At 42.0% G+C, this 26,929-nt stretch overlaps 1 protein-coding gene across 1 annotated transcript; it reads left to right on the top strand.

Moving 5' to 3' along the window:
- The first annotated feature begins 6,980 nt into the window (after nucleotides 1–6,980).
- Nucleotides 6,981–26,109, top strand: Vgll1 (vestigial like family member 1). Its single transcript, XM_075958492.1, has 6 exons — nucleotides 6,981–7,056; nucleotides 10,592–10,833; nucleotides 21,208–21,675; nucleotides 23,335–23,385; nucleotides 23,602–23,691; nucleotides 25,910–26,109. The coding sequence occupies exons 2-6, from the start codon at nucleotides 10,620–10,622 to the stop codon at nucleotides 26,107–26,109; spliced, it is 1,023 nt and encodes a 340-aa protein (XP_075814607.1). The 5' UTR covers nucleotides 6,981–7,056; nucleotides 10,592–10,619.
- Nucleotides 26,110–26,929: the final 820 nt, after the last annotated feature.

Raw genomic sequence — 26,929 nt, forward strand, 5'->3', positions numbered from 1 at the left:
CTGGCTATTACAAATAATGCTGCTATGAACATAGTTGAACAAATGCTCTTGTCATATGATAGGGCATCTCTTGGGTATATTCCCAAGAGTAGTGCCCCATTTTTTAATTGGGTTAATTAGCATTTTAAAGTCTAGTTTCTTGAGTTCTTTATATATTTTGGAGATCAGACCTTTGTCTGTTGCGGGGTTGGTGAAGTCAGTGGTTTGCCTTTTTGTCTTAGTGACAGTGTCCTTTGCTTTACAGAAGCTTCTCAGTTTCAATAGGTCCCATTTATTCAATGTTGCCCTTAATGTCTGTGCTGCTGGGGTTATACCTAGGAAGCGATCTCCTGTGCCCATCTTTCTCTTTCTATCAGGTTCAGTGTGTTCAGACTGATATTGAGGTCTTTGACCCATTTGGACTTGAGTTTTGTGCATGGTGATAGATATGGGTCTATTTTCATTCTTCTACAGGTTGACATCCAGTTGTGTCAGCACCATTTGTTGAAGATGCTTTCTTTCTTCCATTGTATACTTTTAGCTCCTTTATCGAAAATGAGGTGTTCATAGGTTTGTGGGTTAAAATCCGGGTCTTCTATACGATTCCATTGGTCGACTTCTCTATTTTTATGCCAATACTACATTGTTTTTATTACTGTAGCTCTCAGGGATGTTAATGCCTCCAGAAGTTCCTTTATTGTATAAGATTGTTTTGGCTATCCTGGGTTTTTTGTTTTTCCATATAAAATTGATTATTATCCTCTCAAGATCTGTGAAGAATTTTGATGGGACCTTGATGGGGATTGCATTGAATCTATAAATTGCCTTTGGTAGAATTGCCATTTTTACTATGTTGATCCTCCCAATCCAAGAGGAAGGGAGGTCCTTCCATTTTCGGGTATACTCCTCAGTTTCTTTCTTCAATGCCTCAAAGTTCTTGTCAAATAGATCTTTCACTTCCTTGGTTAGAGTTACCCCAAGATATTTTATGCTGTTTGTGGCTATCTTGAAAGGTGATGTTTCTCTGATTTCCCTCTCTGCTTCCATATCCTTTGTGTATAGGAGGGCGACTGATTTTTTTGGAGTTGATTTTTTATCCTGCCACATTACTAAAGGTGTTTATCATCTGTAAGAGTTCTTTGGTGTAATTTTTGGGGTCGCTTATGTACACTATCATATCATCTGCAAATAACGAAAGTTTAACTTCTTCCTTTCCAATTCAAATTCCCTTGATCTTTTGGGGTCCTTTTTATATACTGTTATATCATCTGCAAATAGCCATAGTTTGATTTCGTGCTTTCCAATTTGTATCCCCTTGAACTCCTTTTGTTGTCTTATTGCTGTAGCTAGAACTTCGAGTACTTTATTGAATAGATATGGAGAGAGTGGAATAGCCTTGACTTGCTCCTGATTTTAGTGGAATCATGTTGAGTTTATCTTTATTTAATTTGATGTTGTCTGTCAGCTTGCTGTTTATTGCCTTTATTATGTTTAGATACATTCCTTGTATCCCTGATCTCTCCAAGACCTTTATTATGAAGGGATGTTGTATTTTGTTGAAAGCTTTTCAGCATCGAATGAGATGACCATGTGGTTTTTTTTTTCTTTTAGTTTGTTTATATGGTGCATTAAATTGACAGATTTTCTTCTTTTTTTCTTTTTTAAAGGCATGGTACCATATATTTGCAATTTTGATACTCAAGAGTCTGAGAAAAGAATCTCATAGATTGAGACTGGCCTGAGTTGCATAGCAAGTTTATGACTAAGCCTCGTACTGAAACCCTGTCTCAAGCACACACACACACACACACACACACACACACACACCACACGAGAGAGAGAGAGAGCTCAGTTCCTTCGTCTTATAAATAACAAAAAAATCATGAAGCAACGCTGCTTTTCAAATAAATGGCAAAAGATACAATTTAAGTACCAGTTTTAATTATCACATATGTCAGCATGATGATGGCTTTCATTGTGAGATTGATTTAAAGTGATTGACCACTCTGTATGGGTGTGTTGATTTCTTAAAAACTTGTGGAAATGAGGGGTATATATCTTATAGGATTTACAGGAACTTGATCTGGGCATCGCAATGTGTCAGTTGCTGCTGCTGAAAGAATGCCATTTGAATTGAGCTTTCCGTGAGAAAGCCCCAGAATTGCTTCCAACGTTGAGTCTGAATTCAGTTGCTCTGGTATATTGTTCCTGCAAACTGGTTCATTGTTTTGATTCCCAGTGTTGGGTGTTTTCCTTTGTTTGCTTTTACTTTTCAGATGCTGATCTGCACGTTGCAATTAGTGAGGAGAAACACAGAGCCCCTACTTTCCCAGAGAGGATAGTAAGTCCATTTTTCAATTATTTTCTAAGTTGACATATGAAGTTTGGGAATATTTGTATATATGCATGATTCTATTTTGTTCTAATTCATACTCTCTCTTCTCCCCTGCCAGTTCCTTTTCACATTCTGCACATATGATATTGACAGATTTTCATATGTTAAACCATCCCTCCATCTCTGAGATGAAGACTACTTGGCCATGGTGGATGATTTTTTTGATGTGTTCTTGAGTTTGGTTTGCCAGTATTTTATTGAACATTTTTGCATCAATGCTCCCGAGGGAAATTGGTCTGTAATTATCTTTCTTTGTTTTGTCTGTGTGGTTTGGGTATCAGGGTAACTGTAGCCTCATAAAAAAAGAATTTGGCAATGTTCCTTCTGTTTTTATTGTGAGGACCAGTTAGGGTAGTATTGAAATTAGTTCTACTTTGAAATTCTGGTAGAATTCTATGGTGAAACCATCTCATCCAGGACTGGACTGATGTTTTCAAAATGCACATTGTTTGGATGTGGTAACACACATCTTTAATTCCAGCATTTAGGAGGCAGAAGTCTAAATGGCCTACATAACAAGTTCCAGGCCTGCCAGGGTCATATAGAGAGACCCTGTCTCAAAAATCGAACATCCAATGATGCTGCCAATTGTACCCCACACTCTTTAACAAGAATTTCTCTACAACCCATCAAAAAACTCTTAGTATTCTTAGGTAAAATATAAATTTTTCAATGTGGACTTAAAACATTTTGGGCCTTGCTTGTCTTCCCAGCTCTTTTTAGAGACTAATAAAATTATATCATTTTCACTTTCCCTTTTCTCCCTCTGAACCTTCCTATGTATTCCCCTTTTCCCTCTTTCTAATCCACGGCCTCTTTTTCATTGTGTGTGCTGTATCCCTTTTTATTTTTGATTATTTATTTTATTTTTGGGATTAAATATAATTATATAATTTTTCTCTTCCCTTTTCTCCCTCTAAAACCTCCCATATATCTCCTTGCTTCCTTTCAAATTTATGGCCTCTGTTTCCTTAAGATACATACATATATTAAATAAATATACATATAATAAGTATATATAATAAAGATCTATATATCTTAAATATATACCCCTTTTGTCTTGCTACTCAGATCTGAAAGGCCTCTTCCACCTTAGGAGTTTTGCACAAACCGTTTCTTCAGCTTAGAGCACTTCTCTCTCCTCTCTGCTTGTCATCTGTTTTCCAGGGTTCTGGACCTCACCATCACTTAGGGTCCAGCCTTCCATCTACTGGGAGAGTCTCCTTCTTACCGATTAAGTCTGGACTCCTTACCACAGGTTTTCTCAGTACAGACCATTGATTCATCACCTTTGCAGTTACTTGAGTAAATATGTTACTAGCTCATCTCTCTCTTCTTATCTCATAAACCCATTCAAAAATTATTTACTGAGTCTCCACTATGTATCAAGCATTATTTTATAAGACCCGAGAAACTCTAAACAAATATGCAACGTGGTCAAAGAAAGTGCCACAATGAAATAAAATGTGGATGAACAGAACAGAGAATTAAAAAGACTCTTGCTCTGTGTGGGAGAGTTAGAGAGAAGCAATCGAGCCGTGGTTTGAATAAAGTGAGGGAGCAAGGCATGGGGATACGTGGAGTGTGAGGATTATCACAATAGCAAGAGTGAAGGCGAGCAGGTCTCTAACCTGTTCAAAATATCCAGGAGGTCGGTATGCTGGAGTACGGAGGGGGAATAGTAAGAGGTGGTAATAAAGTATGGAAGCTTTTCAGAAAATCTCAAGATGGAATTACCACATGACCTAGCTACACCACTTCTATATAGGACCTTTAGGAAGGTAATTCCTAAAGGACCCTAAGTCAATATATCACAGAGACGATTGCACATCTATCATGATGATAGCCAAGGTATAGCTTACATATTCATCAATGGATGACTGGATAAAGAAAATACGCTGTGCATACACAATAAAATTTTACATGACCATGAAGAAAAATAAAATCGTGAATAAAATAAAAAATAAAAGCCTTTGCAAAAAAGTGAATGAAACTGGAGATAAATATGTTAAATGAAATAAACTAGATTCATAAAGACAAATACTCATGTGTTCTCTTATATTCAGAACCTAGATTTAAAATCACACACACATATATATGTATGTGTACATAAATATGTGTGTTTCTTCCTGTGGTGTGCTTCCAGTGTGTGTGGATACATGCGCACGTGCACACACACACAGACACACACACACACAAACATCACAAAACTAGAAAGAGAATCATTAGAGGGAAAGAACTGATCTTAAGGAGAGTGAGAAATAGAGAGGACAATGGAATATATGTGATATGAAAGCTGAGTGAGTTACTATCTTGGGAAAGAATGGAACCTTCCAGAAGGGGACACCAGGTATGAGGAAAGACAGTGAGAGAGGGAGACAAAAGGCAACAAAACATAATGATGTCATTATGTATTATGTATGAGCATGTGATAATAAAATCTGTTACTTTATGTACTAACCTAAAAACTATTAAGAATTCAAAAAGATAGAAAAAGAGATCAAGGCAGATGCTGGCTCATGGAAGGTTTTGTAGGCTAAGCTGTTGCAAGAGAAATTTGGTAGGAACTTTTACACAGGGATTCTGTATGTTCTAAAATAATTGTCTCAGGAGGATGGGTTAGAAGGAGAAAGGGTAGAAGCAGGATTCTTGGGTTCTGTGCATGTTCTGAAATAATCGTCACTGTTGTGATATGCAGGAATCTACAGAAGAGGCTGTGGCGATGGTTCTGGGCAGAAATGATGCTGGCCTGGTAATGGTGAGAAAGCGTCACCTGGAAAACATTTGGAAGACACAGCCTTTAGAATTTGTGATGTGTTTCTTTAAATCCCCTGGGCAGTGGTGGCGCACGCCTTTAATCCCAGCACTTAGGAGACAGAGATGGGTGGATCTCTGTTAATTCGAGGCCAATCTGGTCTATATAGCGAGTTCCAGGACAGGCTCTGAAGCTACAGGGAAACTCTGTCTCAAAAAAAAAAAAACCCAAAAAACTAAAAACCAAACATCAACAACCACAACAAGAAAAAAAATCCCCTGGAGATTGATTTCTTACGACCTCCTAAGACTTCCTTCCCAGCCACACTGTCTCCTCACGGTTACTGTGAGCAGACAGCATATGAACTTCCCTCTTGTAAACAGTCTTCCATCAGGGATCAGGAAAACAGTGGTCCACATGCTTCTCTCCCCTCAGGGTTCTGCAGGTCACATTATTGGGCATTTCTTTCTTCACTCCTGTCTATGAACGAGCACTCTATTCCAGCATTCCTAATTCTCCTTCCTTACTGATTTTGTCATATATCATTATATACACAATACATATTGTAGATATGGATAAATAATGATATATAACATATATGTGTATATGTGATATGTAGTATATATACATATATGAAATGTGTATATATAAAGATTTTATATATATATGCATAAAACATAATGGCAGATAGTGGAACCTTTAGAAGATGGGACCTAGTAGAAAGAGGTTCGATCATTGGAAGTGTGCCCGTGAAAAGAATATTGAGACCTATTACTTCCTTTCTATTTACTTCTTGGTCAACAGGGTGTGATGCTTCCTTTCACATGTGTTCCGTAACCATGATGTTTTGCTTTGTCAGACTGTAATCTCAGAAGATGTACAGTCAAAATAAGTCACTCCTTTAAGTCAGTGCTTCTCAGCCTTCTTCTTTAAAAAAAATTATTTATTTACTTTATGTTCTTTGGTATTTTGCTTGCATGTATGTCTTGTGAGAGTTTCAGACGCCCTGCAACAGGAGATACAGACAATTGTGAGCTGCCGCATGCATGCTAGGAATTGAACCCAGGTTCTTTGGAAGAGTAGCCAGTGCTCTTATAAGCTGAGCCATCTCTTTCACCTCATCTTCTCAGCTGTGACCCTCATGTTGTGGTGACCCCAAGCCATAAAATTATTTTCATTGCTACTTCATAACTGTAATTCTGCTACTGTTATGAATCATTATGTAAATCGCTGATATTCAGGATAGCCGACGGAAAGCTCCTGAGAAAGGGTGGTGGTGGCTCACAGACTGAGAACTGAGGTATTTTGTCACACTCACAGAAAATTGATTAACACAGGATCAAAGAACAGATCCAAGATTTGAGGCCAAAAAGCTGCTGCTTGCTGACATAATTAAATAAAGTCAGGAGCCCTGCTCTATCTACTGCACGATCAGAAAACTCGCCCCTCCCTCTGCAACCCAAGGAAGGCTGTGACAAGACCAGGATTTGGCCTGACTCCCCCCCTTTTTTTTCAAGGAGAGAGGAAAAAACTAGAGATAAGCTATGTTCCTGAAATTTGCTGTGACATCAATTTGATGGAACTCCCATAATGTGCCTGATTCTAGGCACAGTGGTTTTGTGCAAACAATTGGCTTTCAGTTGAGGAGACAATACCACAACATGCTTTTTAATGAAAAAAAAAAAGAACAAATAAAAACCAGCTATCTCTTTTCCTCATTCCTGCAGGTGCCCAACCAGGTTGACTCGCTGGAGTGCATTTTCTGCATTCTTAATAGATAGCTAGAAGGGACCGCCTTCCTCAGCTCCAGCTAGAGGGGTAGAAAGCTTCAGAGGGAGGGTACGCATCTCCAGCTCCTGCTTCCGCAGTTGCTGAGCTACTCCAAAACGGGAGAAGTTTGCTGTCTCAGTAATAGCAGAGAATTAAGGTAAGAGAAGTTGGGTTGAGAGTGGGAAGGTGGATGGAAATTCACATGGGAGAGAGTTGGAGGTAGTGACATACTGTGCTAAGTGAGATTGAATCCGGCTTTTGGGGGGGCAGATTTCACTCTAATTGGTCGCTGTGACAACCACCATCACTGACTCTGCACCCCAGCTTAGCGGTACTTGATGCATTTTGCAGGAATGTGGTAAAAAAGTGTCTTTAGAGTGTTCACGTGGCAGACTGGAGGCTGGATTTCTGGCTTTGGATTCTTCTTCCGAGATGTTCCAGAGCAGTTTGGATAATATTTCAAGGTCTACTTGGAACACTTGGGGTCTTTATTTTGTTCCGGACATCTCCTTAGAGTCAGCTTTATAGTATCTTTTCTACCCTGGTCAGACCATCTCTCTTTCATTGGAAGATGAGGCTCTCGAGTTTTTCATAGGGATGTCATGCAATTTAGTTCTTTATAGGATTAAACCAAATGACAATGATCAGAATGTGTATCCTTTTGGAATCAATTTACTCATTTTTTAAAGTTGGGGTTCACTGTGTTGCCCAGGTTTGTCTTAAACTCTTAAGCTCAAGTGGTCCTCTTGTTCTGATTTTCTCGGCATGCTGGAACCACGTGGATACATCACAGCACCCAGATTAACTCTCTGGATTTAAATATTCATCAATTGCTGTTTCCAATGGAGTTAAGTATAGCCCAGAGAATTCCTTGTAAGCTGAATCCAGAGAAGTTAGACTTGCTGAGTAGATGCTCCTGTGTGTGCAGAGGAAAGGGGGCAATGATAGAATTTGTGGTCGATTCAAGGTCTCTACTAGCCTACAGTGTGAGCTTTCCAAGTGAGCTGGGATGATGGCTGGCTTTTCTCTGGTCAGTCATTTGCCATGTGCTTTCTTAGTCTATACGCAGTGAAACCAGTGATGCTGTGGTGGCCCTGCTATCCCAAGAATCTGGCTACTTCTTTCTGTGTGGCTTCAGGGGAAATTGGCTAAGAGATTGCAATCTGTGTCAGGCCTGAGATAAGCAGAGTGGCTGATGGCAGGGTAGAGCCTGAAAGGACTGTTCTGCACCTGCAGCACCAGACAGTTGGAGCCTTCAATGAAAGCCCCGGAGGAGAATTCTGGGGGCTGTGGTTGCCTTAGTGTCCTGGCTCACAGCCCTTTTAGGACTAGAGGTCTGCCCCAGCCCCACATTTAATAGATGGAGACACTGAGGGTAGAAGAGGGAGAGAGACTTTTCCACTCATCAGTTAGAATAGTTAGAAGTAGATAAAGCCTAGAGACCAAGGGACCTGAATTTGAATACCAGCTTCGCCACGATCTAACTTTATTTTGTTCTCTCTAACATCTACTTTGCTTATTTTAAAATGAGGGTGGTAATATCTGCTTTGAAGATCAAAACACTGGAGAAGATGTACAGATAGTTTCCAGTACAAAGAGTTGTTATATAGGCTGTAGCTTTAAAATGCCACTGTCTCCACATACTCCCTCCTTTATCATCCTCAATCCCTTTTCTTTGTATTGACAACTCCAAGAATGGGAGTATACATTGTAGTTTTATCGAGGAATAATTCACCTGCTGTGGAATAGATCTCCAGTGTACAATATTATGAGTTTTTTTATTGTTTTTATTGAGCTATACGTATGATGAGTATTGACAAATGTAGGAACCACCACATGCATCAGGACAAAGGTGAGACATGGCCAAGCACATGGTGTTTCAGGGCCTATAATCCAATTCTTGGGAGTCTGAAACCAGAGAAGTATACATCTGAGATCAGCCCGGGCTGCATAAAGAGACCTTGCTAGACACCTTTGTGTACTGGAGAAAAAGATATGGGACACTGGCAATAGAGGTGAGGGTTCCTTCTTGCCCCTTCCTCTTCAGCTTCTGTGCCACAAGCATCCACTGTTCTGACATCCAGCACCATAGGTAATCTGTGCTTCTTTCATATAAGTGAAACCATAGATGTGGTATTTTTGATTTGGTCTTTTCACTCAATATAATAAGATTTATCTGTGTTGTGTGTAGTGGTTGCTTGCTCTACTCTTTTGCTAAGTAATAGTTCATGGTATGAGTCTATCACAGAAAATGCATTTTCCTGGTAATAGACTTATTTAATGACTTCCCTTTGGGGGATATTGTAAACACAACTGTTAGTGATGCTTATGTGGAAGCATTTGTGTGTGTGTGTGGCTGGGGTACAATGATCCCAAAGGAGAGCCGTTTAGAAAGATTCCCCATTGGAGGCCAGTTTGGTCTCCAGAGTGAGTTCTAGGACAGGCAAAAACTACAAAGAAACCCTGTCTTGAAAAGCAAACCAAAAGAAAACAAGTTAGAAAGATCCCCTGCTTGTTGCCAGATTCCTTTCTAATGTTCCCAGCATAATTGAACCATAAAAGAACCATCTAAGACTAGCTGAGGAATTCACACTATTTGAATTCTTCTAAGAATAATATGAAGCCTAGAGGGATTTGCTATCCTCCACCTCCAGATTATTCACTGAGGAAAACCTCAGGCCTTCTGCCTCCTAATAGTCTATGTTTTCCTTGGATTGTACTTCCAGGACATGAATGACACTCAGCTACTGTTCATTGAGCTCCAAAACGTGCTCAGACATCAAGAAATTTGTAAGAAAGTCTCCATGACATATAGGCTCTCATAGACTAGACAGAGAGGCAATCTATTAAACCCTAGACATCTATGTTAAATTCACAAGATTGGCTAGATTAAATATATTTTTAGTCAGAGTACGCAACAAGTCTGGTTGAGGTTAAAGGTAAAGAAGCAGTCCCGGGGACTCTTTTGGGTTCTGAATATGTGTGTATGAAGACTTTCAGGCTGGTGCTACCTTAATTGCTAGTTTCAAAGATGGACAGGGTTCTGTGCAGGACGGTCTCACGGGAGATTCGGTGTGATTTACTCTATTGCGCACACATTGTAAGGCTTGAAAGCAGTGCTGGTGGACAGTGTCTAGCCCACCCTGGATTGCTTGGTCAAGCTCTCCAGGCGGCTCTGGTTGAGGTGGTTCCGGACACCCTGGGCGGTCTAGAAGCTGGTTCTCGCTAGACTGTGGTAACTGACCTCGACTCATGCATCTGGGAGGAACATACTTCTGTAGAAGACAAATCACTCTGTGATTTGGCCTCAATGCTGTGCCACATTCTCTCTCCTGGTGCTTGCCTAGTCTGGCTGCTTGATAATCCCCTTTTGTCAGAGAAGGCCACTATTAGTGCTTGGCCAAACTTTGCAATGCTGTTTCCTGAACCCTCATTATATTGGGCTTGTTGTTTTTCAAGAACCCTGTGGTTCCTTGTAGGGTCCAATGAGGACCTGCACTTGTAGGAGCAAACTGTATATCCTTAAGAATGGGGCAACATAGTCAAAGTACATTATGTATCCATATGAAAATGTCCTTCTGAAACTTACAAGTGTTAATTTACAAAAGAAAGAAAAGAATGCCATTCACCCAAACTTCAGCTGAGCCACTCAGTAAAAATAGGGCCAGTGACATTTTTCATTTGGTTCACAGTTATCTGCTGTGTTATCTTCTGTTCACCATGGAAGAAACTAAGAAGACTCGTGTCCAGATGCCCAAAAGAAGGCAAAAACCAGTGAAGACCCAGTGGAATGCCCAGTGCGTCCTTCTCACCTACTTCCAAGGGGACATCAGCAGCGTGGTGGACGAGCACTTCTCCAGAGCTCTGAGCAAGCTCAAGAGGCCACAGGGATGGAGTTCCTCCAGACATGGTGAAAATGTGGTCCTCAAGAGTGGTGAGTGTTAGGAGGGAGGAGGCTTTCACCAAAAGACCAGCTCTTTGAGGTACTCCGTGATCTCGGCTTTCTGTGTGGCTAAGAAACATCATGGAGACCTTTAGGGTAAAATGGACCATGCTTAGTCAAATGAGCTCACCTACATCACTGTTTCTATGATTGTATTATTGCTGATTTCCTAGTCCGCACAGTGTTGAGAGCTCTGCCACTGTCCGCTCCACTCCGGCCAGCTTTCAGGGCTATTATTACTACTGTCAGCCTGAGGGCAAGAACACCAAAGGATCCACGATAAGATAAAGGGCAACCCAGAGTCCTGCCAGCCAATAGTGGATGATCTAGCAAGCAAGGGAGGCCCCATGAGGAGTCTTGCCACATCTCTCTCCCACCTGTCAGGGGTGTCTATTGCTCAAGAGAGCCATGTCACAGTGTGTAATTAAATTGCTTGTTTGGGAAAGCCATGGATCAGGGGTCATGCTATGCCTTTCACAGACCTTAGGCACTTTTGCCTTCATGGGTCCCTTTAAATTGCAATTTATAATTGCATTTGGAAAAAAATAATCTGGACCCGGATGATGCATTTTTTTCTGTATGTGGAATATCAGTTTCATGATCTTTTGGTTTCAAAGTAATGATCCTGGACTCCTGCAGGGGACTCTAGACATTGTGGCTCCTCTGCCTGATGGGGTTAGGCAATGTGGCTCCTCTTTATCTTCTCAACATGTTCATGGGGGCTGAGGTCTTGCTGATGTTAGGAGCTCACTGTTTCTCTGACCAGGCCCGCGTGCTGCGGATGCCTTGTTTCATAGGCAGACGGATGGCCTCTAAGCGGGGCGGTTTATGCAAAGCAGACACGTGAAGCCCCTGACTGTAAGCAAGGCCATCTATTTGTAGACTCTGTCACCCTGCCTTTTTCCTTCTGGAGTACATAAGGCATCAGTGTGTATCTGATGTTCTGACCTTTGCAGAATCTGCATCTTTCCTAGAAGTTAATTTTCTAGGTAAGCGATTTGATTTTCTCAGAGAATCTTGTGGGTCAGAACGATGTGGCAGAGATACGGTAGAGGGTACTCAATCTGGTGAGTGCTGTTTTCCAACTACTTCTCACGATGCCCGATTCATGGAAGCCACTCAGTAAACACTGCTTGGGTGACTGGAACTGTGATTTGGAGCACAACATAATGACACAGAATGGGCATGCTATGAAGAAAAGGGATTTGGGCTGGGGGTGGGGCTCAGTTGGTAGAGTACTTTTCTAGCATGCCTGGAGCCCTGGGTTTGAGCTTCAGCACCACAAAAAAACACATGTGGTAGCACATCCTTACAATCTTAGCATGTGGAAGATGGAGACAGGAAGACCAGGAGTTCAAAGTCATACTCTGCTATATAGGGAGTTCAAGGCCAGGCCAGGTACATGAGCCCTTGTCTCAAAAAAGGAAAAGAAAAATACTTGTTTTGGCATAGAGTTCTGACCCAAGGTCAAGGGCCCATTTCCGCTATTGGTGTCACAAGGCAGTGTGATGCAATGTGTCACACAGCAAGGGCCTAGGACAATATGTATATTACTGGCTTCTCTCCTTCTTGTCACAAAGCCACCTGTAGTCTAATCAGTCATACAGTACTGATTCTGATGACATGATTGAATGATTGAATCCCTAATCATCTCCCTGTAATCACAGGGACTCCCCCTGTAATCACAACAGACTAACTACACTTGGTATATCTTGATACCTTACAAGACAGGTTAAGATCCAATGGGAGTTTCAGAGAAAACAAATCACATTGAATCCACAGACAAGGTCACCGCAGAGAAGGGCTACTATGTGACACGGAGCCTTAGATCCAGTCAGCCTGGTGCCAGGCAGCTTTACTACTCCCTGTGAGTGTGATCACAGGGCATGTCACTTTATCTGCCTGTACCTGCTCAGTGATGCTAAAATGGACCATTATCAAAGTACAAAAGGATGTTTTCAAGATGTCAGTGAGGTAAATGGATACCAAGTGACAAGCAGCAAGCGCTGTGTTTGTGGGGGTTGTTTTGAATGATTATTATGGCTACAATGGCCTACATTCAAAGCATTAGGATCAGAGAGCATCAAGCCCCTCCTATGAGCTTTTACGTTGTACGGTGCTTTGCTGGGTGACTGTTCTAGTGTTTTCTGGGACCCATGACCTCACCATATATGAAGCTGCTGCCTACCAGTAGACCTTGGGCATGGCCTTATTTCTTAGTAAACCAGCTTCCTTGGGCCGAAAAGAGACGAGGATTGTCTTCTTGACTTAGCTTCATGGATATTGCATTTTCCTCTTGACAGTTTCACAGACCCCTTATATTTGGTTCGGGACTAGGCAAATATTTTATTAGCTGACTGAACAACTGAAGAGAAGACTGTCTCCCTCCAGCTCTCTCTTATCATAGCTGAAGTCGGGTTTCTCCTATGCTTGGTTGTCTCATGGAAGGACCCCATGAAAGAAGTCTGGGCTGGTGGAGGTTCTCATTGCTGGTGTTATATGGCACACGGGCAGCCTCAGACATGGTGAGAACTGATGAAGTGGCCTTTCATTACTGACTGCTGCTTAGCATTCCCTTAACCCCTTCGGGCCAACCCAGGCACCAGGCAGCCAGGCAGAGAACAGGCCCCCATTTACAGGCACCCACAGAAGATTTGCCCACATTCTAAAGGCGCTCTGTCAAGCCGGATAGGCAAGGCCCAAACACAGAGACCTATATGGAAATACCACCAAGTCTCCTGGCTTCTCCCACTAAGTTCGAGTTATTTATTTCTTTTAATTATATGTGTATAATATACAATGGGTGTGCTTTGGGAAAGCAAATAGCTGAAGAGACCTTAGAGGTATCTCCTCTTTTAGAGGATGGTGGGGACTTCACAGTTAGTATCTGGGAAAGCTTCAATAGTTGTTATTTCTTGAGGCAGGGTATGGTCCTGGTGCTCAGGGGTCTTGTCTTAATAACGTGTTTTTCCTGTCCCCTTCCTCCTAGTCCTAGTCCCAAGTGCGTTCTTAGACCTGGGAACATGCTCAAAAGCTACTAAGGGAAGGTTAGGGGTGCTGTCTTGAACCTGCGCAGGTCCTCTGGAGTCATCCTCAAAGGCTTCCTATCTGCCGCCATTAGTGGAATGGGAAGGAAACACCATGCTTCTCATCCATGGAGAATAGTTATGTGTGATATAGTCCTGCTACCTGCTTGTGGCCCCTTGAGTGCTGTCAGCATGGTACCTTCCTTTCCAGTAAGAAAAAGGACCCATGTGTCCCTAGCCTCTGTGAGGAGCCAGATACCACAAGAAATAACTGCATTTACTCCACCCCTCAAAATCGACCATAGCTTAGACAATGTAAAGATGAGCAAAGCTAACTGAGTACAGTGCACATACCTGTAATCCCAGCACTTGGGAGACTAAAGTAGGGTGATTGCGCATTTGAGGCCAGTGTAGGATATGTGGGGGGAGTTCGCTTAAAATAATAATACTAATAAAATACTAGCAAATCAAATCTATGGTGCTTACCTTTAGGGGTGGTGGCAGTAACTGGGAGGGCACACATATACATATATACACACATACATATATACACACATATACATATATATGTGAATATGTGTGTATGTGAATATGTATATATGTGTATGATGTGGGATTCTCCTCTGTATGCTATGAATATATTTTATTACAATTGGTTAATAAAGAAGCTGCTTTGGCCTATACCAGGGTAGAATATAACCAGGCTGGAAGAGATATATATATAGAGAGAATAGGCAGAGTCAGACAGACACCATGTAGCTGCCGAAGGAGAAAGATACCCAGAATCCTTACCAGTAAGCCACAGCCTCATGCTGATATATAGATGAACAGAAATTGGTTAATTCAAGGTGCAAGAGCTAGCTTGAAATACACCTGAGTCATTGGCCAAACAATGTTGTAATTAATATAGCTTCTGTGTGATTATTTGGGTGTGAGAAGTCGGGAAATGAATGAGTGGCCTCTGTTTACACGTGTGTATGTATTTATGTATATATATGTATATATATATATCATGACTATCATATGAAAGCTTTTTGCTGGAATCTGTTATATGACTTATCTTACTGCATCTTCACACCAACCCTATTGATTACTTGCCCGTATTTCTGGTGAGGAAACTGAGGTGTATAGTCCAGTCACCCCTCCAGAATCTTACCACAAAGGCAGGACTCCCTGTGTAGTGCTGTTGGCCACTCAGCCTGAAGATACAAACCTACATTCTGCATCCAAACTCTCAGAGAAAGGAACCTGTGTATCTAGCAAAGAGAGACTATGAAAGAGAGGATAGGACTGAGAAGGACTCCTTGGTGTCCCAGAATAGGACTGTCTCTCTAAGATGATTCTTCAGTTGTCATGTGATTTTGTCATTAGTTAGTTCAAAGAGCATGTATCTTGCCCTTGAGTGAATAAAATATGGAGGGACTTGTGTCACCAGCTACATGAACAAAGAGCACAGTCAACATGTACAGTCTGTGCAGGCCAAAAATTGGACTTTTCTGCTCCAAGGTGTGTATGCTTGGGCTTGTTCGTGTGTGTGTGTATGTTTCAAACAGAAGTGCCAAATGGGGTTATAATGCACTAGTATTAAAGGCAGAGGAAGAGGAAAAAAGAAAGAGGAGGAAAAGGAAGGGGAGGGGAGGGAGATGGAGAGCAGATGAGAGCAGCAGGAGGAAGGCCATCATCCAGTTATATATTTATCTTCACAGCTGTGGCTCATTGTTTGGTTATTTACAAGTCAAGTCATTTTTTTTGTTTAAATATTGCTTAGCTGGATGCAGTGAGGCTTGCCTGTAGTCCTAGATACTCAGGAAACTGAGGCAGGAGGATTGTTTGAGACCAATTCAGAGTCAGTCTTGAAAGAATAGTTAAACTGTCTCAAAAAAAAAGATTTTTTTTGTGTGTGTGTGTAGCTTTGGAGCCTGTACTCGAACTCACTCTGTAGACCAGGCTGGCCTTGAACTCTGCTTCTGCCTCTGCTTCACGAGTGCTTGGATTAAAGGTGTGCATCACCACTGCCCAGCAAAAAAAAAAAAAAAACAAAAAAACAGAATTTTTTAACCTGTAGATAGTATATTCATTTTTGAAAATTTTGAAACCACAAATGCACACACCTCAATTTTTACACAAAGCCAATTTGCGTGTAAAAAGATTATAATTTATTTTTATTTGACAATAAGCAGAATGACACATCTTTGTGCCATTGTTACATATTGTATGACAATGTTTCATAGCTTGAGAGTATCATGCTTTAGAGAAATCACATTTATTAAACTTCTGGATTATTAGTAATCTTCCAGTATATTATTAACATAACTTTAAGCATCCTTGAAGCTAAAATTTTGCTTTTATTTTTGATTATATCCTTAAGATAAACTGTTGTTGATGGAATGACCAAGGCTATAGTTTGCTTACACATTGTGTTCCCAATAAAGTTTCAGTGTGCTGATGTGAGAAGCTGTGAGGTCTTTTTAATTGGCAGCATAAGAGGAAGGGATGGATGGAGGGTAGGGGAGTGGGGAGGGGAGAAGGGGAGTGGGGAAGGGAGCATGGGGGATTGAGTAGATCAAACCGGATATAGTCCAGAGAGGGAGAGCAAGGAAAGAGATACCTTGAAAGAGGAAGCCATTGTGGGGTTAGCAAGAAACCAGGCACTAGGGAAAACTCACAGGAAACCACAAGGATGATGCCAGCTAAGAATCTAAGCAATAGCGGAGAGAGTGCCTAAACTGTCCTTCCCCTGTAATCAGATTGATGGAAGCAGATGCAGAGATCCAGAGCTAAGCACTGGGCCGAGCTCCTGGAGTCCAGTTGAAGAGAGGGAGGAACAATATTTTGAGCAAAGGGGCCAAGACCATGATGGGGATACCCACAGAAACAGCTGACTCGAGCTAGTGGAGCTCACTGACCCAAGACTGACACTGAGGAACCAGCCTAAGACCAAATGTGGGGGACAGTTGAGTGGCATGGGCAGTTTGTGGGGCCACTAGCAGGGGAACCAGTATTTATCCCTAGTGCATGAACTGGCTCTTTGGAGCTCACTCCCTATGGAGGGATACCTTGCTCAGCTTAGATACATGGGGGAGGGCTTGGTCCTGCCTCAAGTGATGTGATAGACTTCGTTGACTTCCTATGGGCAGCCTCACCCTCTCTGAGGAATGGATGGGGGTGGAGTGGAAGGAAGTTGGAGGAGTGGGAGGACTGGGGGGGGGAGATGGAACTGGTATTGTCATGTAAAATAAGATTGTTTTAAAACTAAAGATAAAAAGAGGTGTGTTGCTCCTCTAAGAGAGTCCGTGTTAGTTCTCAATTACCAAGACAGTGAGCTATTATACAAGAGTGAACTTGACCGCTGAGGTGTTACCTGGCTTCCTATCTCCCCTTGTAATCAGTCTTGTACACACTTCTTTAATGAGGCCATTCACTAGGTTGTCTTCACTAGTGCTTGTGTTTGTACAATCTATCTTCCTCCGAAACTATTAGCTAAATAAACCCAGTCTCAGCATCTTGTAAAGGCAAACGGAATAAATACTCAACCAAGAGTTTCACTAATTGTAGCGATTGTGAGTGTGTTTGTGTATATCTGATATCTATCTATCTATCTATCTATCTATCTATCTATCTATCTATCTATCTATCATCTTTCTATATATATGTGTATACACACATATATGTATATGTGTGTGTGTATATATATGTATATATATATATATATGCTTTTATAATGTTACAAAGTGACAAATTACCTGCTCACCTTAAAACAGAAAGGTTCAATTAAGATTTATGAGTAGTGTGTGTGTGTGTGTGTGTGTGCATGCACACATTTGTGAGCATACACACGTGTTTGCAATGGGGTATGTGTATTCATATGCTGTAATGTTTGTATTTGAATATATGTGTGTGCATTCATTGAAATATGTAGCCAGGACCTGCTATGTGCCAGGCATGGTGAGAATTCCCAGAGATATGATGGTGGAGAGGAGAAATGAGCTAACTCCATTTATACTGGGTAATGGGAAAGAGCATTAGTGAGTGAACAAGAGAGTGACTGATAAAATGACTTAACACTGCTGTGAAGGGAACAAGCAGGTTAGTGCCACAGAGAGTAACAGAATCCTCTCTAGCCTGGAGACTCCTATTTCTAGGAGGATGATGTTAGAATTGGTGTGTCTAGAAAGTAGTCCAGAGTAAAAGGTCTGGGCTCCCATCCAAGCATGGAGGTGGGATCATTCCCTGATTTGGGTGCAAACTTTATAGTACAACAAAGGCCTTCTTGAAGGTTCTGGGGTTTCCAAAGTGTGCATGGGAGGGAATGGTGGTATCTCTGACTGTTCTTATGAGGAGGGAGGAGTACCACTTTAGCTTAAATAGTGAGGAGGAGAGAGCAGAACTTTCTGACTTTCTGAACATTCCTGGTCTTCAGACTGACCAGCCTCAGGAATTCTAGAGTCTTGGGTGGGACTAAGAGGTGGGTCTAGATGCTTAGGGTTGGAGTATATGGATTGGAAGTCAGCTATATTCTCACCAAATTAAAAATTCCTATCTACCTCAAGTGGCTCTGAATCCAAGCCTTCAAATGCTCTCCGCCCATTCATGTCGTTTTGGATTTGAGAAAGTATCAGAGTCACCACTTGGGGTCTCTTGCACATGCACCCAGAAGAAATTAAGAGGAGGCACTTGGGTAAGACAGTCAGTGCAGCAGCAACCTTGAGAAAGTCCAAGGTATGGTTTAAGGTGTCGCCCTGTGCCCACAGAGCAGACGGGCATTGCTCCAGGCATAGTTGCCCAAGAACCCTGAGAAAGAGTAGCCCACCCAATGAAGGGTCTCCACTCAATGGGCCACAAACATCCAAAGCAGATCTGCAAAAGTAGGTCCCTCAGACGACTCACAATATTGGGGTGCTTTGACTTCAAGATTCAAATCCCATGTGCACTTCCACATTCTTCCATGGAAACTGTACTGTGGTACCCCCAGTGACTACACGGAGGACAATGGTACTGCCAAACTCCCCTTAACTAGAACAGAAACAGTTAAGAGAAGCTTTGGAAACCTTCTGTGGCCCTGCTTTCCGTATCCCAGACATTCAGTGAGCACCCGAGGCATATGTATGAGATCTGTAAAGCCGTCCAGACGGAAACTGCCCTGTTGTCTGAGGCTGGGCTTTGTTTCTAATTTGTGCTTAGGACATGCAGTACTCCCGTTAAATAAGAAGCATAGACGCTGATTATATGAAATCAGCTTAATCATTCTGTTCCAGGGCACATGGTGCCCCAAGATCTAGTTGCTAGAAATACCAACTTTCAAAAGTAATATTAACCCCTGAGACTGTGTCGCAATGCATTTTCCTGTCTTTCGTTTTATTAGAGGAGCCTACTAGGACCATGGCTCGATGGGAGGGGTGCGAGATGCTGAGCAGAATGCCTGTGTCATATGGGATTTGCCATCCATATAACAGGCAAAGCTACCATGGTGGGTAGGGATACTCCAGCAGCACTGCGCTGGCCTCTAAGATGGTTTTTTCATTTTATACAAAATCCGTTCAAACTAAATGTTGAGCAGAGCTGAAAGAGATGCCCGTGGAGAGAAAGGGAAGCAGTGTCTCAGACAGACTCGCTTTTGTCATCCCAGTCACGCTCCCCTCCCTGCCCACTCCTCCCTTATCTTAGATAGATGAGAGGCTCCAGGATTTAAGCATCACCTGGTAGAACTTCCTTCCCCACTCTCGCCTGAGTGGATGCTGAGAATGGGAAAACATCCATTCATGGTCTTGGCTATGGTAGACATTTGTGATCTCAGAGTCGGCTACTGTCCCAGGTGCAACTGGGATAGGAACCTAAGGAGATTCCATCCCTGTTAGTCAGTCCACATGACCTTGACAAGGGGAAGTAGGGTCATCTGTTGACTCCAACCATTCTGCTGTTGCAGAGTGAGGACCAAGCAACTGCTTTCCTATCCAGCATTCACTGTTCTTGCTTCGTTTCCTACCAGCCCACTATGCTTAGCTACCATGGCCCAGTTTCTTACCATTTTCATGCCTAAGATTGGGTTCAGTTCCTAGAGTTGTGTGACAGACCAAGACAGTTAAGAATTAATTTCTTTATACAGTTCTGTGGAGTCCTCCCATCTGCCATATTTAAAGTACCAGCTATCCAATAGAGCTAACCAATAGCAGCAGCGGAACAAGAGCTTCATTACAGAAGACTTCATAAGGAGCCAATGTTCACGCGGGTGCAAAGATGCACATACAATGTTCACTGAGATGTCGGTAACATAATTGAGAAATGGAAACAATTAACTGTGCTGTCCACAAAGGGAACCTTTCTTAGTCTATCACTGACTTATGGTAGAACAGTATACAGCTATTTAAAAACTAGTGTTTGTATTAGCAATAAGGTAATCTTTCAAATAAGTTGATACCACAAAAAGACTTCTTCAGTAAAAAGGACTAAAATCCAACTTTTCCTTAAGCAAAAGAAAATGGTCCTGATGAAAAACGAAACAAAACAGAACAGAACAAATCCGTTGTGCCTTCTGTGTCTCACTCTGAAATGGGATGCCCTTCCAATTTAGCCTGTTCTAAATCATGTTGTATCTTTCTGCAATCATTCTGGATTTAGTCAAAAAGAGAGAGAGAGAGAAACAAATGTTTAATGTTTTTACCTTAATTTTTCTGGGCTTAAGCTTGTGCATAAATCTTGTGGAAGGAAATGATGACATTAAAATTAGTAACTTGAAAAAGGCTTGTGTTTGCCTCCATTCATTGCTGTGGGAGGATGTTTGTTTTGTTTGTTTCTCGAGACTGCATCTGCTGTAGCCCAGAGTGCTCTTAGATTCATTGTATAGCCCAGGCTGGCCTGAACTCAAGCCAGTCCTCCTGCCTTTGTCTCCTGAGCATGAAATTATAAGCATGTGCTACTATGTTCAATGATATTCATGATATTTTAATGAAGCAAAACCAGTCTGAAAAATAATATAAACAAATCTAGAGGTGGCAGTAGTTACTTATGGACACTGTGGTTAGTGTGGGTTTTAAAAAAACATTTTCTGCTTACTTTAAGTCAAAAATACACTATGGGGCTAGAGAGATTGCTCAGTGGGTAAAACCTCTTGCCAAGAGAGTGTGATGACTTCAGCTCAATCCCTTGAGTCTATCAGTGAAGGAAAGAACTGACTCCTGAAAGTTATCGTTTGGCCTCCTGCACTTATATACACACCTCTCTCAATACAAATAATAAAATTAAATTATATATATATATATATATTGATGTATACTATGTATAGTATACTTCTGTTTTGAATATTTGGAGAAAATACTTAACATAATGTCTGAATCTTTTCCAGATTGCAGCACGCCCCTGAATCAGTGGCATCTCACACCTTCCTGGACAAAGCCACAGCCAGAAGCATCTCTAGCAAATGGTGCCAGCAGCAGCAGCAGCTTGGATAAATGTGGTCCTAAGGCTCTAGATCAGAATCCGCTGTCTGTTCCCAAGACCCCCTCTGCACATCCTCAAGAGATGTGGCCTTTTTCCTCTCTAGTGAGGCCAGACTTCCTACAGCCTGCCTACTTTCGTGTGTTCCCCAACCGGCCTCCGGCTCCAGGGGTCTACCCTGACGGGAGACGCGGGACCCTCCTACATTTACTCCAGCAGGATAGATACCTAAACCGTCCTCTGGAACCTGCCGCCAGGGAGAACTGCAACCCTGCCAAGACAGCTGGAAGCTTGGGCCTGCACGGGAACCTGCCTCTCAACTCAGAGCACTGTAAGGAAACGCTCACAGATACTTGCAAGGTCATTGTGGTTGGCAGTTAGTTGGCAGGGCGTAAGGGACTAAGACAAATACCGCCACTCTGGACATAGATGAGGCTGCCGCCAAGAGGCGTGATTTTACTTAAAACTTGCATATGTTTTCACTAGGCCACATTGACACACACAGCTTATGGGCTAAAGAGACAGGCAGACAGGCAGGCTTGGCCTGAAATAATCCTCCCAGTCTGTTGCCTTGGCTCTGTCCTGGAAAAAATGATGGGCTTATGCCTAAAATCATAGGGTCTCATATTTACCTCCACTCCACTGAATAATCTATTTGCAAAACAGAGCTCTATTGACGTACCTACAGGCTCTTAACTCTGTTCTCCAAACAGGCTGACAACTTGCAATGATGCCAGACTCCTAGGCAAAAACAAGGGCAATCTACACCAACCATCTGCTCCACACATTAAAATTCAAAGCAGCTGGGGAGACCGCCCCATAGATGACTGCAGATACAACAGTATCTGGCTGCCTGTGACTCCTTCCTGCACCCTGGGCTCCAACTCACTGTCCTTTGGGTTTCTGCACCCTAAACATTTCTTCTCCCCCTGAACAAAAACACAAATTGAATCTAGATGTAAAAGACTCACCATAAAACAGGAGTCCCTTCATCGCTTTTTTTTTGGAAGAAAAAGAATGGGGGAGAATTATGCTCATTATACTTTCACCAAAATAGCGATGCACTCTGCCAGAAGATTGGCCTTTCTTGTGAAACGCTTGATGTATATAAGATATACCATACTCTTTCATGAGGCCAAGGCTGCATCCTCTAGCATCCTGTAGCCTGGGTGAATTATTTTCTCCCACAACTTTCTTATCCATACATATCTGTGGTTTCACACCCGAAGGAAACCACTGGATGTTCTCCTTGCTGTGAATAAGCATACAGTCCACAAAGGGCCCATTCAGGATAGCCCGCCAAGTCTGACACTATGTCCCATGTTAAAAACAAATTTCCCATTAAAATAGGACCCCACTCTTTCCTGAGTTTGATTAGCTACATATAGAGAAAAGAAACCATGCAAATTGCATGCTTAGGAAACTTCTGAAAATGGATATTTCTGTCTTCTTTTTCACAAATCTTTGTCTGGGATTCAGAAGGAAAATGAGAACAACTGTGTTTATATGGATATCTATGCATACACACAGCAGAACTCTGCTTCAACAGTTGCTTAGAAAGCAGATGGCACAAATCAGCATTTTCCAAACATAGCAGCTCTAGAAAGTTCCAATCTGATTCAGCAAACCTTTAGTGAGCATCTACTAGAAGCGAGGCACATCAGGGCCAAAGAAGGATGCAGGCATTATCTTTTGCCGAGACTGCTTCACACATTCACAGAAATGTTTAGCATCTAAGCGTCAACTGGAGAAAGACTTCACATTCCACTATCAATGTTGATATTGCTTGCATTCACTGGTGTCTGATAGTCCACAATTCACTGTTAGAGATCCTTCATTAGCTCTGCCTGGGAGATGGGAAGAAGTTGTTAAAGGATGCTTCACGAGCAGAAGAATCTTCTGTTTTCAACATCCCATAAGAGAAATCATGTTTTGTGTCCATAAAGTGAAGGACAGGCAATCTGGGACCTCTGGGGTGGTACAGGCTCCCAGCCCAGGATTTCATTTCCATTCATGTCTTCTTCTTCTTTTCTAGATAACAGAATCTATGGCCATGAATCTGCCTATCTCAGTTTTGGCAATGAAAGTAAGTAAACTTTCACTGGGTTCGGACTTTCACATTGTAGCTCTGTGCCCCCAAAACAAACGTGAAGAGTGTGTACTATAGCAACTAGAGTCTCCGGCAGCTTCTGGGGGCCTTGGTTCCACTATTAGTGTTTTTATTGGTTTCATCTCAGTTTCAGAGTCCGAATATTCACTTTGTATTTTGCTAAATTTCTTGAACATGCTCTCACTTTGCCAGAGAAGCAACTCTGCCGAATTCTTTCATCTGAGCCCAAATCTGTCAAGGTGACTAAGATGAACGAAACCATGAAGATTAGCTGTTTCAGAGGTTCGGCTTTCAGCCACCCGGGACTAAATCTGTGGTCAGGGAAAGTAACCTGGGCTTTACACTAAATTCAAAATTAGAAGCTGCAAACTGAGAACAGTTTGAACAGAAAGGAAAGAGAGCTTTGATACAAGCTGTCTAAGTTCAATGTTCCGATGCAGCTTTGGCACGTACTAGTCTCAGGAACTTGCTCACAGTTTGCAAACCTCCCTATGCCTTAGTTGCTTCATTTATAAGACTATTATAAAATTAGCGACCACTGCTTGGTGGTGGTGGCACTGAGGCAGGTGGATCTCTGCAAGTTAGAGGCCAGCCTGGTCTACAGTGCAAGTTCCATGACAGGCTCTTAAGCTAAAAAAAGAAGCCCTGTCTCAAAAACCCATATATATATATATAGTGACATGCCATATAGGGGTTCTGTGGAAACTTAATGAAATAATGTAAGTGGATGCTTAGAATAATACTTAGCTATAGTGTGGTGGTTTGAAAGAAAATAGCCCCCCAAAGGAGTGGTACTATAAGTGGGTGTGGCTTTGTTAGAGTAGGAGTGGCATTGTTGGAGGAAGTATATCACTGTGGGGGTGGGCTTTGAAGTCTCCTGTGATCAAGCTACTCCCATTGAGAGTCTACTTCCTGTTGCCTTCTGATCAAGATGTCGCTAGCACCAGTTCACCTGCATGCTGCCATAGTCCACCATACCGATAATGGACTGAACCTCTGAAACTGTAACCAAGCCACCACAACTGAATGTTTTCCTTTATAGGAGTTGTCATGGTCATGGTCTCTCTTCACAACAATATAAACCCTAACTACAACTTATAGTTAGCCAATGAAACAGTATAAAGTGTCTCAGAAGTACATCCTAGTGACAGATGGCTGGCCCAGAGTGTTTTCTTAGCAGGCCCTGGGGTTTATATAAAACAGAACCAAAAGCCAAGTGCATAAGACTTTTTAGAAAGCATTTTATTTTCCCCAAATTTACTCAAAGAGCAAAAATAAGAGCCACCAGCATAGTCCCTGAGCTCAGACATTGTATAGTTCTGTGGTGACCGAAGCAGCAGGAAGACATACTGCAGGCTACTTTCTCTGCTACTTTCTCTGCCTTCGGGACTTCTGTACCAGTAAAGCAGAATCCTAAACCACATCCCAGAAAAGAACTTCAGAAGCGAAGCTAGCAAGTGTATTATGTAGAGCTAAGAGGAAATACATGCTTTGGATCTGTGTAAGGAAAATATACATATTTGATTTTAAGGTATTTTAAGTTGCATTGATCAAGGGATACAATTTGCAACAAGGTTTGACGATTAAGCAAAGGTCAAACTTAAATTGTTTAAAATTAAATAAAAAGTATGATAAATGGTGGAATTATTTCTCTTATCTTAAAGACTTTTGCAAATCATGTATATCGTAGCGTGGTTCATGAAGTGCATCATTTAGATTTAAGGATGAGAAAGGGATACTGATACAGTTAAAATCAAGGCCGCAGACAATGTGGCTCTAAGTAAGCATTGGGGGGTTATTTTGTGTTTGTTTTCTGAGGTTTCACACATTGTACTTAATCAAGGAAATAACCATGAAGAAAGTATGATAAGAAATACCGCTGGCATTATCATCCAGTGTATGGTCTTATACTAGAATCATAGAAAGTATTCATATTAATACATCCATTCAACATGAGGGACCTAGAGTTCAGATAGGCTAAGGAAGTGGCCCAAGGCCACATAGCTAGGCACTGGTGACCTTGGACTCATCCCTGGGCTCGTTTGATTCTTTGTTATTTTGTTTTGTTTTTTTTTATTTTTTTCAGAGACAGGGTTTCTATATGTAATAGTTCTTGCTGTCCTGGAACTTGCTTTGTAGACAGGTTGGCCTCAGACTCACAGAAATCCTCCTGCCTCTACCTCCCTAGTGCTGGAATTAAAGGTGCATGCCACCATGCGTGACAGCTCAGTTGATTCTAAAACTAGCTTCTTCACCATGACATTTACCCTCTTTTCCAGGAAGTCAGGCTCCAGAGAGAAGAAGCAATCTCTACTTTTATTAGCCTCGGTGGAAAGAAAAGAATTCCTTTTCGCTCAGCATGATCATGTTTTTCTACTGTGGATCCAGAAGCCCTAAAGAATTTACTGTGGCTTTCTGTCCCTGTTGCTAAGAAATATCGCATCAGGCACAGATTGCTCCTCTTTTCAATTCTGCTCTGTTTTTCCTTGCTTTTCCTTAGCAACCGTGCCCGATGGCAGGGGTTTTCAAACAGAAGCAAATCCTCAGCCTATAAAATGTCGGAAAGAGCTGTTGTGGGGTGGAATGTGCAGAGATTCGCCTGCTGGCCATTGTTCCTCCTCACTGTGTCCTCTGCCCTCCCTCTGCCTTAGAAGCCACGAGCTCTCTGCTTCGCAAGCAGTGTCCTTAAACCAGACTTGAGCTCATGGGATTTTATGAGGCTGTTTAGCTTTTCTGACTAAATCAAGAGATCAAAACAACTCAAGGAAAGTTCCAGCTTAAACCAGACTGCACTCAACCTCACTCCAGCCTCAGATAAAAGCCAAATAAAAATGATAAAGCAGAAGGCTCCCCTCCCCATGAGGGAACTGGTTGAGGCTACTGACTCCCTCCATCTTCAAAGTCTGGACTCCAGACTTTAGGGAGAAGCTGAAAAAAATCTCCATTTGGACCTCCTTAATAAAATATTTTGCTTAGAAAATTTAGTTCTTCAGTTCCAGATAACTGATTCGAAGGGGCATTGTTGAGAAATCTGAAATGGAAATTGAACCAAGTCCCTGTTGCAGCATGGGCCCTGCTGCTGGGGCAGAACTTATTCTAGAAGATTCAAGCCATTTCTTGGTTGCCCTTCCATGAGTTTCTGTAATGCCTTGCTCTGAAGATGAGGATCATGGCATCTAGTACCCAATAGGTGCAAAATTGGACTGTTGGGGTCCTTGCATCATCCTCAAGGAGCCTAACTAGCCTATACAGACCATGTACGTCCATCTCGAAGCTCAGAGTTAGCAATATCTGGGTGACAGTGACTTTCTTTTAAGCACTAAACTGTTAGCTTCATCCATGCAGATGCCCACAGTTGCTTTTGTTAAGTTGGAGGGACAAGATGTGGTTTAGTTTATCTCCCCAGTCTGGTAGATGTATCAAATGTGTGTGACCCGGGTACTTGCCACATGATGACCCCAGAAGCCCCTGCCGTCAGTCTTCCCCATCCATGACATACTTTCTCTTCTTCAACACCCCA

The sequence above is a fragment of the Microtus pennsylvanicus genome, chromosome X (assembly GCF_037038515.1).
Source record: "Microtus pennsylvanicus isolate mMicPen1 chromosome X, mMicPen1.hap1, whole genome shotgun sequence".
Lineage (NCBI taxonomy): Eukaryota > Metazoa > Chordata > Mammalia > Rodentia > Cricetidae > Microtus > Microtus pennsylvanicus.